The 15,208-nt window shown below is 47.5% G+C and overlaps 1 protein-coding gene across 7 annotated transcripts in view; it reads right to left on the bottom strand.

The window, feature by feature from the left end:
* The window catches only part of Sema5a (semaphorin 5A), a 450,819-nt gene that overhangs the window by 7,666 nt on the left and 427,945 nt on the right, over positions 1-15,208 (bottom strand). For all 7 annotated transcript variants that reach the window (XM_021733399.2, XM_040272850.2, XM_021733404.2 and 4 more), the window contains 4 exons: positions 14,592-14,810; positions 8,414-8,584; positions 5,753-5,908; positions 4,361-4,408 (listed from right to left, as the gene is read on the bottom strand). In XM_021733399.2, coding sequence (XP_021589074.1) covers positions 4,361-4,408; positions 5,753-5,908; positions 8,414-8,584; positions 14,592-14,810 — 594 coding nt within the window. The remainder of the gene's footprint in view (positions 1-4,360; positions 4,409-5,752; positions 5,909-8,413; positions 8,585-14,591; positions 14,811-15,208) is intronic.

Below are 15,208 nucleotides of genomic sequence, written 5' to 3'. Positions count from 1 at the left end.
CTGTCACCTGGTGACCTGACCTACTGTTTTCCTATTTAATCAGCACCTCTTCTCCTTGAGCGACTTTCCTGCAGCAGGCTTGGACCTAACCTCTAACACAGAAGTGGCTTGAGTGACATCAGGGCAGCCTGCCAAGACCTACCTGTGTGGGCCTGAGAAACAGTACAAACGTCGGTCTCCCCACGTGCTGGGAGAGCACCACCATCAGTTTCACATATTTCAGGGAGCAAACACCAACACCCCGGCAGCTCTCACATTGTCAAGCTCAGGGTGAGTCACAAGAAGCAGACCATGAGGTGACATCCTACACTGCAATGGCCCTGCTTGAGTAACCGCCTGCAGGTTGCTGGCCTCCTGTCTCCACTGCTGAAAGCACACCCCGAGGATCCCCATTTCCCCCTAAGTGTCCCCTCGTTGTGCCACCAGGAGGTGCAGTGTCACCCTATGCCCTCCTGTGATGGTCAACCCCAGATCCACAGGCAGAATGGAGGAGTAGGCTGGGCATCAGCCCAAGTCCAGAGGAGCCTGTCTGGCCACAGAGATTTGGGGCTCTTGGGGCCAGAGGGCTTGGATGTCTGTCCCCACACCCAGGGCCTGGGTGTTTGCCCCGGAACTGCCCAGGCCTCCTCCCCTGAGGCCCACAGAGCAGCTCTCCTGTGCCCTGTGTTCCTCATGCCTGTTCCCAATGCTCACTCCTCAGGGATCCTTCCCAACGGCACCAGCCCCCTTCTGACACCTGGTATCAAAGGCCACTAATGACTAGTCACCAAGGTCCTACTACATGCTGGGACCCCAAGGGTCCTTCCTGATCCCTACAGATCCCTGAGTGGCTGAGAAGTTCCCTGGGAAGCCGAGCCCCAGGGGACAGGAGACCCATCAGGGCCTCACCCATGCTAGATGTAGAGGCTGAATATTCCCCATCTTCCCCTGAACCCTGAGCCTTCTCCTGTACCATGCTCCTTTCTGCTCGTGGGCACTATGTTGCAGGAGCCCAGGGCCCTGGGAGATGGACTAGAAGCTGGAAGGGAGACCAGTTGGTCCTACTGGATGATTTTTTTTTGTGCAAACTTTGATTTTTCAACAAACTGAGAAAACGTGTCTGTGTTGCCCCCCAAGGTAGAGGTAGATGGACATGGTGAACTCAGCCTGCCCTCTCTTGGGTTCATGGTCAGCCAGGCCCAACACTCTGCTAAATGCACTGCGATTCCAACACACAGGCAATTCTTTACACAGGAGTCCAGTACTCAGCACTGAGAGCTGGACAATCCAGGTGGAGGTTTCTAGAATATTCCATAGGTATTCCCCACTCCCTGACAACCCCTTTAATTTTCCACTTCCAGGTACAGGATGATGGAAGGACCTCACAGATGCCTGGCCTTTCCTGGTTTTGTCAGGAGCCTCTGCAGCTGGAGGGCTCCTGGGCTGTGACAGGTGAGACTTTCCCACCAACAAACACTAGAATTGTTTACTGTAACACTGAAGCTGTACCTAAGCAGGTATGATGCCACGTGAGTTTTCATTTCTGTATACTTTAGGAGTCAGGCCTCCGGGTCAATACCACATACTGAGTAAAAGCACTCTCTGCGGCACTGATAACTCATGTTTTTATAACAGATGGAAGATGTATTACCATCTCCATATGCAGATAGTTTGTCATTAATCGCATGAATCATTCCTGCAGGTGCCTGGGGAAGGCCAGGACCAGCTGACATCTTTATGATGATCATGTTCTCTTTGTGTCTCATGCAACTAAAAATAGCTAGGTTAAAAAATCTCGATAGAAGCACATTTTCCACAGAGGGAAAAAATAGTGCCTATTGAATCTCTGTTGAATCTGTTTAGTGTGGCTCTTTCCTTGGAATATGATTTTATTTTTTGGCCTTTTTTTTTAATAAACCTGAAATAAAGACCAACTGCTCAGTTGGTTCATTGGATGATATTATGAGCAAAATTTTATTGATTTTTCAATAAACTGAGAAAACACATCTATGTTGTCTCCCTAAACATCCCCAAACATCCTTGCTAGGTAAATGCTTATTTTCACCTCTTAGCCTTATGCTAGGATCCATTTCTTCTCTTACCTGCTGTGGAATGTCCAAGTCAGATGCTTAAAGACCTAAAGCAATCAGTTCTTAGAAGCTTAAAGACCTAAGGCAATGCAGAGTAATCAAAGTTTCTGTGATTCAGCCCACAGCACCTCATGATTGGCTCTGGTTTGTACAGCTCTTGGCACAGTTGGTGCCAAGACTCAGAGCAGCATGGCAGTACAGGAGGGGTCTGCAGAACAGCTCCTGGGTCTTTAAGGCCCCAGAGGGATTTGCAAATTGGAACAGGGTGGCCTGTCCTGGGCAAGGTGATGGGATCCTCTGGCAGTGAGTATGGGTGACCAGTGACCTCTACTGCGGCCCAGCTATGTGACTCCTCAAGTTCTGATTTGGCCTCCTGAGAATGGGAAAACACCTTAGGTACTGCTCCACTCCTGACCTGCCCTTGACTGAGGGCAGCTGACAGCCCTGGACTGTGAGCTGAGCAAGATCCTTACCTAGCAGGGCTGCTGTGACTTGAGGTCCCTGGACACAGACATCTAGATCCTACCAGGTCACTTTTTCCATAGTGCTATGTGTTTAAAGCTCCCACTGTACCCCTGGCCAGGATCTCATCCCTTGCACCCTTGAGTATGACCTGTGTGGACCTGGGCCAGTGCCTTACCTCTCTGAGCTTCACAGGCCCCATTTATGACACAAGTACAAAGGCATGGACACTATCCTTTTTCTACAATTCCCAGGTGCAAAATCCCTGAGAAGTGGTTTTCTCCATGTATCTGACAGTGACTCGTGACCTGACATGACTCATTCTGCTGCATTAGCACCTCACATTGCTAATGTGAGGCATCGTTCAAGAGACTGATTCTGGAGCACAGCTTCAGACTCCGTGGGTGTGGTATAATAGAGGGTATGAGACCTAAACGTCCTTCTAGAATCTGAAACTGTCACTTTCAAACACTCCTCTACTTCCAAGGCTTCTCCATGTAAACTGTAGGTGGCAGTACCTAGCAAATTCACTTTGTATGGGCCATATGGGACACTTCTTGTCTGAAGCACTGAATATAATGTCTGGCACACAGGGCTATCTGAACATATGAAAGGATACTAGTAGCCACTGCCATCATTTTATATAAGCCCTTGCATATTAATCTCACAAGTGGATCCTGCATTAGCAACTGCCAGTTGGTGAGCTTGCTGCATGACTTATATCATGGGAAGATGAATGTCCAGACCTGTCTTAGGCAATAGGGTCCCTAATGAGTTCCAAAGGTGTTGGGGCCTCTTGGGTCTGCCATGTAAACCTGGTGCTCCTCACAAAATCAACACAGAGTGGATGCTTAGCAAAAATTCTTGAATGAATTATTGGACACATTAACAGATGGCTGACTAAACCGGATGTACAGACAGCAATCTCCTAATCCATGAGTTATTAATGCTAAGTACATTCCTAAAACATGGTTAGGAAGCCCCCACTTCCTTGTGACCAAAAACAAAGACCAAAACCTGCTGTGCTGAGCACTCTGGATTCCTCTGGTGGAATGGATTGTGGAGGGCATTGATATCTGTTTGCCATTAGTAGTACATGTGAAGATACGGACATTGACTCAGATATGAAGGTGGACATGGGTTATGCTTTGGTCTTTGGATGATAAGTCTTTTGTCCAGGCATATTTTCAATGAAAACAAGAACTTTAAGGTATTTAGAAGGTACAGACTGCAAAGTCCAAACTTCCATATGCTTGAATCAAAGAATGTGGTTTTTGAGACTCAGTGTTGCAGTTTGAAAAAAATTTCTCTAGTGATCTAGGTATAATCTTGTAGCCCCATTACAATATAGCCATTTCAGTGGGCTGGAGATTCAAGGATAGGTGCAATGGATTTGCACATAAATATAAACAAACTCCTTGGATTTCATTTTATTCATGGAAAATCTCCCTGAACTCATATCCAGATGGCTGGTTTATCAAGTGTTGCATTCAACAGAGTCCCCTGCAGGGCTCACTTAGCCACGGATTGCTGTGCCCACTCAGAGAGGTTCTGGTTCTGTAGTTGACTGGGGCCTCAGAATTTGCATGTCTATTAAGTTCCCAGGTGATACTGATGATGCTGGTCAAGGGACCCCACTGTGAGAACCACTGTGCCACATCTTAAATGTTGACCATTAATGTTTATGCAAAGGTAGACATTTGGGGTCCAGGAGTTTCACCACCATGTAATTCTTTGCCAATAGCAGAAACAAGAAAGACAGAAGGGGGAGGAAATATTTGGAAGAGACCAGAATACCAGTAAGAAACTAGTTAAAAGGAAGCTCTTACCTCCACACCTTTTCTCCTCTACACTGCTTGATCTTGCAACAGATACTTCTGGAAAAACAAAAATCCAATCACAATGTATAAAGGTGTTGGGAAGTAGGTTCATTTACATTAATGTTTCATTTGCAAAAGGCCCAATGATTTTTTAATCTGTTGGGAGTCCAAGTTTCCAAAGCTTGATTAGTTTTCAAAACAAATTTATATTTGTTTATTGTTTCAAACAACCCAAGAAGGATTGGTTCAGTCACTTTGACTAGGACAGGACAAGATTCATTATCACAGGAAAAAAAAATTCTGTGGCCCCTTAGGATGCAACCAATGCACCTGCTGATTCCTGTTAGAATGTCCCCTGCCAGCCCTGGGACCTCTGTTCCTCGGTGACTATTCTATTGCATCAAGACCATTTTAGTCCCAGTGAAGTGGAAGCCAAATCACCAAAGCTCAAAGGAAGTCACCATAACAAAGTCATATCCAGGAGCACATTGATGCCCTTTATCATGCCACATCTACACTCCACAAGCAAAATGTCAATGAGAAGTCTTCTAAGTGTTTCAACTCCCACCAGGGTGGGGGCAACATTTCAGGAGTCTAGTTCTCCTACATTGATTTTCCATTAAAAAACAAAAATTAAAAATATGTCTATAGTCAAACAGATAAATAACACAGTTCTGCACCCTACATGGTACAGGTGACTTACAAGGCTAAGGTTAATAATTGTTTCTCAGATACTATTATTTTTTCCACAAATGCAGGGAAATGAAGACAATTTGGTTCACGGAGCCCTATTGTTTCTTTGCAATATGTTGGTTTGCTTTGGTCCACGCTATAGTCCTAGGGGGGCACTGTGGGCATGTCTACGTGGTGTGTACATATGCAGAGCACCAGCCATCTGTGAGAAGGCAATGGCGAAGAGCTACCCACAACAACTGAGCCCTGGTTCCATACCCCATCTGTAACCAGAGGCCAAGCCACTTCTTCTCCAAGGTGAGAATCATGATGCAAATCAATTTCCCCAAATATATTAACAATCTTATAGAGAATGAACCTTTTTTTCTGTGCAGATACTCACACAATATTGCCAAAGCACTTAACCCCATATTAAAATAACCAAATAACACATTTCCATTTTTTTAGAGAAAAATCTTCTATTAGAATCAATAAATTATAGATGGCATTATGTTTGAAAAAATCTTAAACTCAAGAAGTAGTTCCAGTCCAAATCTGAAGTTATCTACAAATCTGCACTTTTATCACCTACAAACCATGAGAGTTGATGGAATCATCATCTGGGCTTCACCAGACACAGCCTCCGAGACCACACTGTGACCCATGAATCACTTTCTGTCTAAATGTCGGGATGCTTTTGTTCACACTTACACAATCCGCTGTGCTTACCTGGGATGAAATTAGAGTCAAAAACGCATGGCCGGGTCTCAGTGGTGTTTCCGGAACACTGGCCACCCACAGGGAACAGAAGGATGCATTGGCGGGCGCGGATCTGGATGCCAGACGCATCGCACATGGACCAATCTGACCACTCCGACCAGCTTTCTGCGGAGGACAGAAGATGGGAGATGGGGCAAGAAGTCCTGCTAAGATTAATCTGCCAAGGAACATGGTTCTCATGTTATGTTTTTAATAAGATGTAGTCATATCTTCTGACCAGTCCAGTAAATAAAATAAATGAGGATGGGGAAAAAACAAAAACAACCTGGTGTAATATAATCAGATATAATGTGCTTCCATAAACATTTCTAAAGACCACCTTATTTTAATGGTATAAAAATTGTCTTTAGAGTCCATAAGCTAATCCATGAGACCCAGCAGTGAATAAACTACCCTCAGTGGGGGGCAGAAATCCTCAATGACATCACCATTTCTCACAGGGCCAAGCTCCCCTGCAAAGAGCAGCCTCAAATGCATTCCTGAAAAATTCCTGCACATTTCCACAGGACTCTGCTCAGACAACAGAGGGAAGGTGTGTTAATGAGATATCCCCAGTGGCTGAATGGGAGCTTAAAACACTTTCTGGGGTTTAACAACAGTTTTGCAGAGTCAATGTAGCAAAGCCAGGATGCCCTCAGGGCAGGATTCATTTCACCCCAGGTGATCCAGCACAAAAGAACAGCAGGCCAGTTCTCACGCCTTGGGTCAGCCCAGAAGAAGAGAGATGAAAGAATTCCTTGTCCTATGCAGAAAAATGGCTGAAATCTGTCCAAATCACTCAGGCATACAGATGTGTGAAAAGAGAAACTCATATCTATGAAAAAAGGTTTAAAAATGAACACTCCATATTATTTAAGTGATATTAACCAATTAAAAATGGGTACATTTTCTGTGCAGTTTGGAAGAAAAATTTGAAAATCCAACGTGCACCTTGATCCAGGTCAAGGGAACAGCTTTTGCTTCAAAATGTACAGAGGCCCTGCTATTGAAATGACTGAGAATTTGGTCTTGAAGCTCTTTTTAATATGACTGAAACTTTCCAGAGAGATCCCTGGCAGCAAGCTAATAAACTATGAGGTTTTCGGATAAGAGGACCCATGTGTCAGGAGCCAGGCTGCTTCTGCACAACCTGTGTCTCCCAGGACCTTGGAGCTCCCTCACCCAGGTTCTGAGGCAGGTGTGAGGCACGCCACACCTGGAATCTCTGGTCCTCATGCCGACCCCTAACAACAAAATCTTATAAGATATTTTAAAAATCAGGTAAGATATTTTAAGATTTATTTATTTTTTAAAATAATCTGGTTACTGATTTGATTTCATGCTTTACATTTTCTCTAACTGCACCACCTCTGGATGACAGGCCATCGAACTTGGGTGAGGTGTCCTCAAGAATGCCTACTGCCTCCCGTGACCTTTTAGCAGGTGTTCCTGAAATGCAGCTCTGGGGATCCTCAGAAGAAGACTGAGGCCAGGCCCTGGGCCAGCAGAGGAGACAGGGGACTGCAGGCAAGACACCCTCTCAGCCCTCCAGCCTCCAGGGGGCGCTCACGGGTGCTTGTTTCTTCTGGCTTTCTCCCTAGTACAACAAGGAGCTGCCAAGAGCCATTAGTGTTAATTAGAGACGTGAAGGCCAAATCGGGATCTATTTTTTAATCAAAGAGTTTGGGTGTTATAATGACATGCACACCCTCACCTCTGATGTGATAAAGGCTCTGAACACCAGACAAAGTGAAAAGGATTTGATTATAGAACAATGGCTAGGAAGTCACATTAAGGGTGCCCCTGTGGACTGACTTGTTCCCCTTCCAGGACTCACTATGATGTGATACCATTGTCCTCCTCACCATTTACAAATCCGAAAGAGGTGAGTTTGCCAATCACAGTAGCTAAGATACAGAACCATTCCAGATGCCCATCATCAGGTGAATAGATACTGAAAATGTGGTCTATGTACACAATGGAGTTTTACTCAGCCATAAAGAATAATAAAATTATGGCATTTGTTGGTAAATAGATGAAACTGGAGAACATGGTGCTAAACGAAATTAGGCAGACTCAGAAAGTCAAGGGTTGAGTGTTTTCCCTGAGATGTGAAAGTTAGTCCAAAACAAAGGAAAAAGATGGGGGTCAAGTATCATAAAGATATAGGGAAGATCAGTGGAGTGGAAGGAGATGGAGATGAAGGAGGAGGAAAGGAAAGGATGTAGAATAGATTTTAAAAACCATGGCATGTGCACTTACAAACATACCACAGGAAATTCTCCCTGTAAGTACATGTAGAAAGCACCCATCAGAAATAAGTACATAAAAGAGCACAAGGAAGATCAGTAGAGCCCAAGAGGAGAAAGGGGTGAGGGAGGAGAGAAGGGAAAGGGGGTGTATGCAACGGGGACTGAAACGGAGTCAATCAAATCCCATGCATGTGTGAGTTTGTCAAAAGGAACCAAACTATTATGGATTACTACATTCTCTCTCTCTCTCTCTCTCTCTCTCTCTCTCTCTCTCTCTCTCTCCTCTCTCTCTCTCTCTCTCTCTCTCTCTCTCTCTCTCTCTTAAGGAGGAAAAGAGGCGAGTTTTCTCCAGGTCGGGCAGCAGGCTAGGTCCACTCACCTGGGCAGGGCTGGGTGTTGCAGAGCGCCTCCTCCGTGTGCAGTCCCAGGCAGATGTCCCCTCCGTAGGCGGGGGCTGGATTTGTGCACGAGCGGGTCCTCATGTAGTGTCCACCCCCGCATGTGGCTGAGCATTTTGACCAGGATGACCAGCAGGACCACACGCCGTCCACTGGGAAGGAACACAAGGTCACAATGCTTCAGAAACCCCAACCAGATCCTTCTGACGGAGGTGAAGACAGAATCTGCTCTACAGAAGGCGTGGGTGCAGGCAGCAGCTGAGTCCTGGCCATGTGCGGCCATAGGAAGGTTCCATCCATACAGCTTGGTGCACCTTCCCTTCCTTCTCCAGGGCCCCTTCTTTGTTCTTTCAGAAAATGGTTCTGAACATGTCATGTCTCCAGGTGACAGAGGAGCACAATGCATGCCATACGAAAGCCCCAGTTCCCCAAGAAGGAACACGCAGCACACTGTGGTCACTAAGGCCACCCCTGGCGAGCTCTTACCCTTGCTCTCTGCACCATGCAGTTGGCCAGACAAGACTTAAAGCCCCGGATCAGGAATTCAAGTCACAGCCCTCCTCATGGGTCGGATGACGGTTTGACAGAGGAGGAGAAAAAATCCAATGGTCCCACTAAGGTCACTGAAGGGTGCCCCATAAATGCAGCCTCTAAACGAGCAAACCGTACAGCCACGCAGAGCTGGTGGCAGGTTTGAATGGCTGGAGACGTCATCTCAACATCAGCAGCCAGACTTAGGGTTGGGTACTAACTGTGCAGCTTCACCGCGTGAATGTCAGGCAGGACTGCTTCCTGGACCAGAACCCGCCATGACTGCTCATAAACAGAGCCCTTCTCTCTCTGCTCACATTAGCCCCTGTCTTCTCCAGGTTGGGATCCCCAGACCCACAGACCAGTCTCCTACACATCTGAAAAGACGCAAAGAATCAGTAAACATCAGGGAAAAACAAATCAAAACCACAGTGAGAGCTCAAGTCACTCCTTTTAGGATGGCTATGATTGAAAAAACAAAAAATGTAGGTAAGGATGTGGTGAAACTGCAGCCATTTGTGTGCCGCTGGTGTAACTGCTTATGAAAAACAGAATAGTGATTCTTAAAAAATTAAAAATTAGAATTACCATAGGATCTAGAAATCTCACTTTCAAAAATTGAGTACACCAGAAAAAAATTGCAATTAGTCTCTCTAAGAGATATCAGCAATTACATTACTAAACAACTAAAATATGGAAACTTCTAAAATATCAATATACATAGATAAAGAAAATATGGTATATAGATACAATGGAATATTACTCAGACTTCAAAAAGGAGATCTCTCCGTGTGCAACAACATGGATCAGCATGGAGGAGGACATAATGCTAAGTGACATAAGTCAAGCAGAATGTGAGTATTGTGTAAGTCAGGCATGGCATCTAAAATAGTCAAATTCATAGATGCTGCAAGTAAAATGGTGTTCCCAGGGTGGGGAAGAAGGGACGATGGGGATCTGCTGTACAACCCTGGGCCTGTAGCCAGCAACACTGTATCATGCATTTAGTGACCTGTTCATGTTAAGTGCTTTTATTTCAACACAAAAACAAAAACACTAGTGCGCTTCTTCACAATCTTTCCATAACCAGGTATCATGTTGTGATCTCCTACACTCATTCTATCCGGAGATATTGGGGATATTTATTTATCCCTCCCACATTTCCATTCATGCTATGCCAGTCCACATCTGACCTGGTCTAATAGCCTCTGCTCACCCATACCACGGTCCCTCTGGGATCATGAGCAAGTCCTCCTGGCACAAGGTGGTGTACCCCATTGAATGAGAATACGGCTCCTGCTTGAAGTTCTGGGGAGCCCCTGGGCAGAATCCTGCTGCTGAAGTGGCCCCCAGGGAGCTCAAACCCAAGCTCACCCTGTGCTCCGCCCTGAGCTCCACTTGAACTTCCCTGTCTGCAGGCACATGCTCTACGGGCTGGGGGGAGCTGCTTCTGTGCAGAGGGACTCAAGGGGAGTCCAGCCCAGGCTCCACTCTCAGGCAGCCGCACGGGGCCGGAGTTGCCCAGAGCCCCAGGTCACTTCCCAGCTGGCCTGCAGGTCATGTCCTCCTAAGGGTGTCCTCCTCGTATGACAGGTTTCCACCTGCACCTTGGAGCACTGACCCTGGCCATGAGGTGGTCACTGACCCTAGCCGTGAGGTGGTCTGCCCAGATGGAAACAGATATGGAGCATGAGTTCACGTCAGAAAGTCTCTAGTATTTTTAAAATTGAAACTAGAGAATGCAAAGCTTAATGATGCCGACTCACTGTGAGGGGCTTGTGCAACTCCACGTGGGGAAGAAGGGACGTGCCGCTGAATCAAGGTGTGACACCAACCCGAGCCCCTAAGTGGAGAGCAGCAGGTCAGGGATGGGACAGCCTGGGCATCACAAGGATAATAATGAGCTCAGTCACTGTGGCAATGGTCCTCACAACAGCCTTGGGGAACATTCTAGAACGAGTGACTTGGGAGCTCTGGATGGGAGGCTGGCAGGCTACATATAGAACCAGGAGCACCAACAGTGTGGGTCTGACGTCACTCCTGCCATTTCTATGCCGAGAATTCATGGGGGAATCTCCTGTGGCTGGGATCACCATGTCATCGAGCCTCTGAAAGGCTGGTTCATGGGAAGATCGGACAAACATCCCCAAGCTCAGAGCCATGTTTCCCTCAAGGAATCAAAGCCATTAACTGCAGGGAATGGGTTTTGATCAAATAAAATTGATAGATTAATGTGACAGAAGAGGGCACAAGCTTTGGTCTAGGAATTCTAGCCAACTCTTCATTGCTACTGCAAAGTGGAGTTGCCAGCAATCAAAGGGAGCCAAGGAAAGCTAAATGCATCCACTCACCGGGCATCCTGGGCACAGTCAGAGATATAAAGCCCCGAGGGTGAGGGCACACGTGCCATGGTATCAATGCCCAGAACGCTGCACCACACTGTTAGAGCTGAAGGAGAGCAGGGCACCCCACTCCCCAAGAACTGAGCAGAGGTCGCCCTCCTGGAATCGAGGACTCCGGAGTCCAGCAGGGAGAGGCACTGCAGGTGTCCACCAGAGTCACTGGGGAACACACCCTGGATGCACTTGGACTTCCTCAGAGTCTTCTCCCTCAGAGGAACCATCGTAGTTAAATCTGATCAAAGGAGCGCATGTTGACCCTGTCAGGGCACACGGGTCCCAGGAAGGCTTTGAGGTTGCTTTCATCCTGTTTCCGTACCACAGAGCAACAAGGAACCATCTCCCTTCTCTACCTTTGTCAGTCAGGGTCTGGAGTCTTTGTGCTGAATCAAACACACCACAAAGAAACAAAGGTGTGAAGGGGAAAGGACCGCCCACGTCTCAAGGTCAGAGGTGAATGACAGAGGAGAAGGTTCTAGTTAGACAAGGCCACAGCCGGAGAGGAAATGGTCATTTCAGCACTGGCTCAAAGTTACAGGGTGACAACTGGAGATGGAATTGTTAGTGATTCGATTTAAAGGTTATTTACATTCCTCTAGTTCATTTATGTCTATGTTCATTTTAAATCATAGGGAAAAACTTCATTTAGAAATACAATGATCATTTGTCATTGTTCACCCAGCAGAATGAGTTGTGAGGAAGAGAACGTGCTAAATGAAGTCAAAAGCTCCATGAAGGTGGGCGGCTCCACCCCCTCAGGCTGGGGCGGCCCACTCTCTGGCTGAGTTAGTCTGTCCAGTTGTTAGGAGTCCCCCAGGAAGTGGGAGAGTGTTGACGTTAGCACATCCAGACTGAACTCAGCTGCTCCCCAGTGGAAAGTGGCATGGCACTCTGAATCCTCCACGACACTCTATGGGACCTGGCTTTTAAAGGAAAATGAGGCCAGAGCTATTTCAAGATATTTAGGTCATGTATATAAAGTTCTGGTTTGACTGCCAAGTCAACTAAAAATATAAAATGAAAACAAAACAACCCACAGACGATGCTCATGGAGTGTCTGAGACGGAGGGGCCACCTTCGCACTCAGGGACCAGGGCAGCCTCCAGTGTCTGGAGCCTGGGGAGGTGTGGGAGGGAGGGGACTGACATTCCCAGGGCAGCTTCCAGGGCTCCAGTTCACAGCACTGACTCAAATCGAGAGATATCGCCCTCGGGCTCCCTCCCAGCACCCAGGGGGAGAACCCTTCCATGGGGCTGTGGGAAAGAACAGCTCTGTGACCTTTCCCAGATTCTCTGCATCATCTTGGCTGGGAAAGTGGGTAGTCAAGGGAGGAATCTCCTGAGGCTGGAGAAATCCAGGCTGAGATGCCCCGGGAGAGCAGTGCAGCTGTCAAGAGCAGGGACATTCATTACAGGACGCCTCTGCTACAAAGCCGGGGACTGTGTGTCCAGTTTTATCTGCACGCTCATCCACCCTTCTTCTGTATATCCATCCATATATCTCTCCATCCATCCATCCATCATCCATCCAGTCACTAATCATCCCTCCATCAATACATCCGTCCATCCAGTCATTCATCCAAATATTCATCCATCCACCCATCCATCCATCCATCCAATCATCCAAACATACATACATAAGTTCATACGTGCATCTACCCACCCATACATCGTACATTCATTCACCTCTCCTCATCCAATGAATGCTTATTAAATATTTCCCACAGCCAGTTTCTTGCTCAAAAAACTGAGAAAGCGGTGCGTACTACCAGACAAGATGCTAAAATCTGATGCCACTGAAACCTCTGTACCCAGCTTTGTAATGATCCTTCACACCACTTCCCATCCCTTCCTGTGAATTGACTAACTCCCAGGTTGGAAGAGCCTGTGTATTGCAGCTGTTGCTCTCCCAGCTCACTAGGTGCATGGCGGATGTGGCCACTGTATCTTGTCACCATCTTAGCATCTGATGGCCATGCTGGCTTGACATTATTCACAGATGCCTTCTCCCCCAACTCTAGGCTCCTTTTTGATGTGGACCACAACACTGTGTCTTTGCCATCCTGTGAGCAGCACACAGTGGGTCCTCCAAACTGCTCAAAAGTGCTGGAAATGGAATGGGCAGGGGAAGGAAGGAAGATGGGTAACCCGCTGGTTGTTCATTCTCCATTCAACAAACACTTGTGATGGGCGTTTCTAGGTGTGCCAGCCTGTGCTGAAGACTGAGTTTCTGCAGTGGAACCATCCCAGGCCCTGAGCTCCTGGGCTTTCACCCAGAAAAAAGGCACAGGCAGCATCCAGTGACCTGCACAGGGTGGCTGTGGGTCATTGGGTTACAGAACCCATGACGGTGGGAAGGTCAGGTGGAAGCCATTTAGGTGACAGAGCTCCCCTGGGAGCCATGGCAGAAGGGAGCAGAGACAGTCAGAATACCAGAGGGAATACAGAGGGGTTGTAGGAGAACTGCAGATCCAAAAGCCCTGGGCTCTTTTAACTCACTTTAATATCCTTGTGCTTATATGGAATTCAGTGCAACCAAAAGCCAGGTCCCTTCCCAGCCCTGCACAGCCTCCAGGAGAGGAGACTGCATCTTCAGAAGATGGGATTCTTGAGGTAGAACCCCTCTGGCAGGAGATAGTGGGACTAGGAACTGACCTGGCAGGCACCTGTTGGTACAGCTCTGACCCCTGCAACCCTGGGTGAGAACCTGGGGCCGGTGGAGAACAGCAGGGAGGCCTGGGTCCCTCGGGTCCCAGGAAAGGTGGGCTGATGCATATTTCAGGGACATCACTTCTCTCCAGACCACATCAGAAGGGCCAACATGTCTGTTAGGGACAGGATCCAGAGCCCACAATCCTTGCTGGGCATTGCTCTAAGGAAGATTTTAATTTCTTTTTAAAAAGAAGAGGAAAAGGAATGTAATCCAGCCCAGATGCTGCCTGGCCTTTTCACCTGGAGATGTGAGGCCACATGCCAGCCTGAAAAGGGGGCTGTGTTAGTACTGGTGGACATGACTCGGGATTTGGCTTCAGGTCAGTTGGAGCGGGTGGGCTGGGAACAGAGGACCCCTTTATTCTTCTTTTTCGGTCTCACTAGGTTCATCCAACAGCTGCTGACATCATCTGACATTTCTTAAGAACACGTATCCCAACACCAGGCCAGGGAGCTCAGAGAGCCAGGGTAAGCTAAAAGGCCGTCCTTGCTGCTGGACGTTTTAGATCACTGCTCACCTGGGCAGGGCAGGATGTTGCACTCCTGGTACTCCAGGGACGGGCCCAGGCAGGGCATGCCCCCGTACTTGGGCTCAGGATTGTTGCAGACGCGCTTCCGGTTCCGAATGCCCCTGCTGCAGTCGCGGCTGCACTGTGACCACGACGTCCAGGCTGACCAGGCCCCATTGACGGTGTGGGCTGAGTATCTCCCGGCTCGCAGGAAGTCCCCAGACAGCCCTGGCAGGGGAAACACAGAGCGTGACTCCATGGGAGTCCTGCAGGGCCCACACACACACTGGCCTGTCTGCATCAGCCCGAGCTTCTCTCTAGAATTTGCCTTTCGCACCTCAATAAAATACTGCAGCTGAGTGACAGCCTCCCATTACTCAGACTTCTTTCCCAAGCTGCTATTCAGTAAGGATGCACATCGGAACTAATTTGTGAATGAAGTCTTTACACTGAACAGTAAGTTAGTAGGTGTTGAATTTGTAGTTTATTTATTTTTTGGTAGAAATTTCTTACAAAGAATATACAATTTTTTTGCTTCTCTTGGGACTCTATTACAAACTGCCTTCATGCACCGTTACCATGAAGAACACTAGCCTGGGAAAACGGAAACAGGATTCAGACATCTC

This window comes from Ictidomys tridecemlineatus, chromosome 1, assembly GCF_052094955.1.
Source record: "Ictidomys tridecemlineatus isolate mIctTri1 chromosome 1, mIctTri1.hap1, whole genome shotgun sequence".
NCBI lineage: Eukaryota > Metazoa > Chordata > Mammalia > Rodentia > Sciuridae > Ictidomys > Ictidomys tridecemlineatus.
This window is presented reverse-complemented; position numbering and strand designations above follow the sequence as displayed.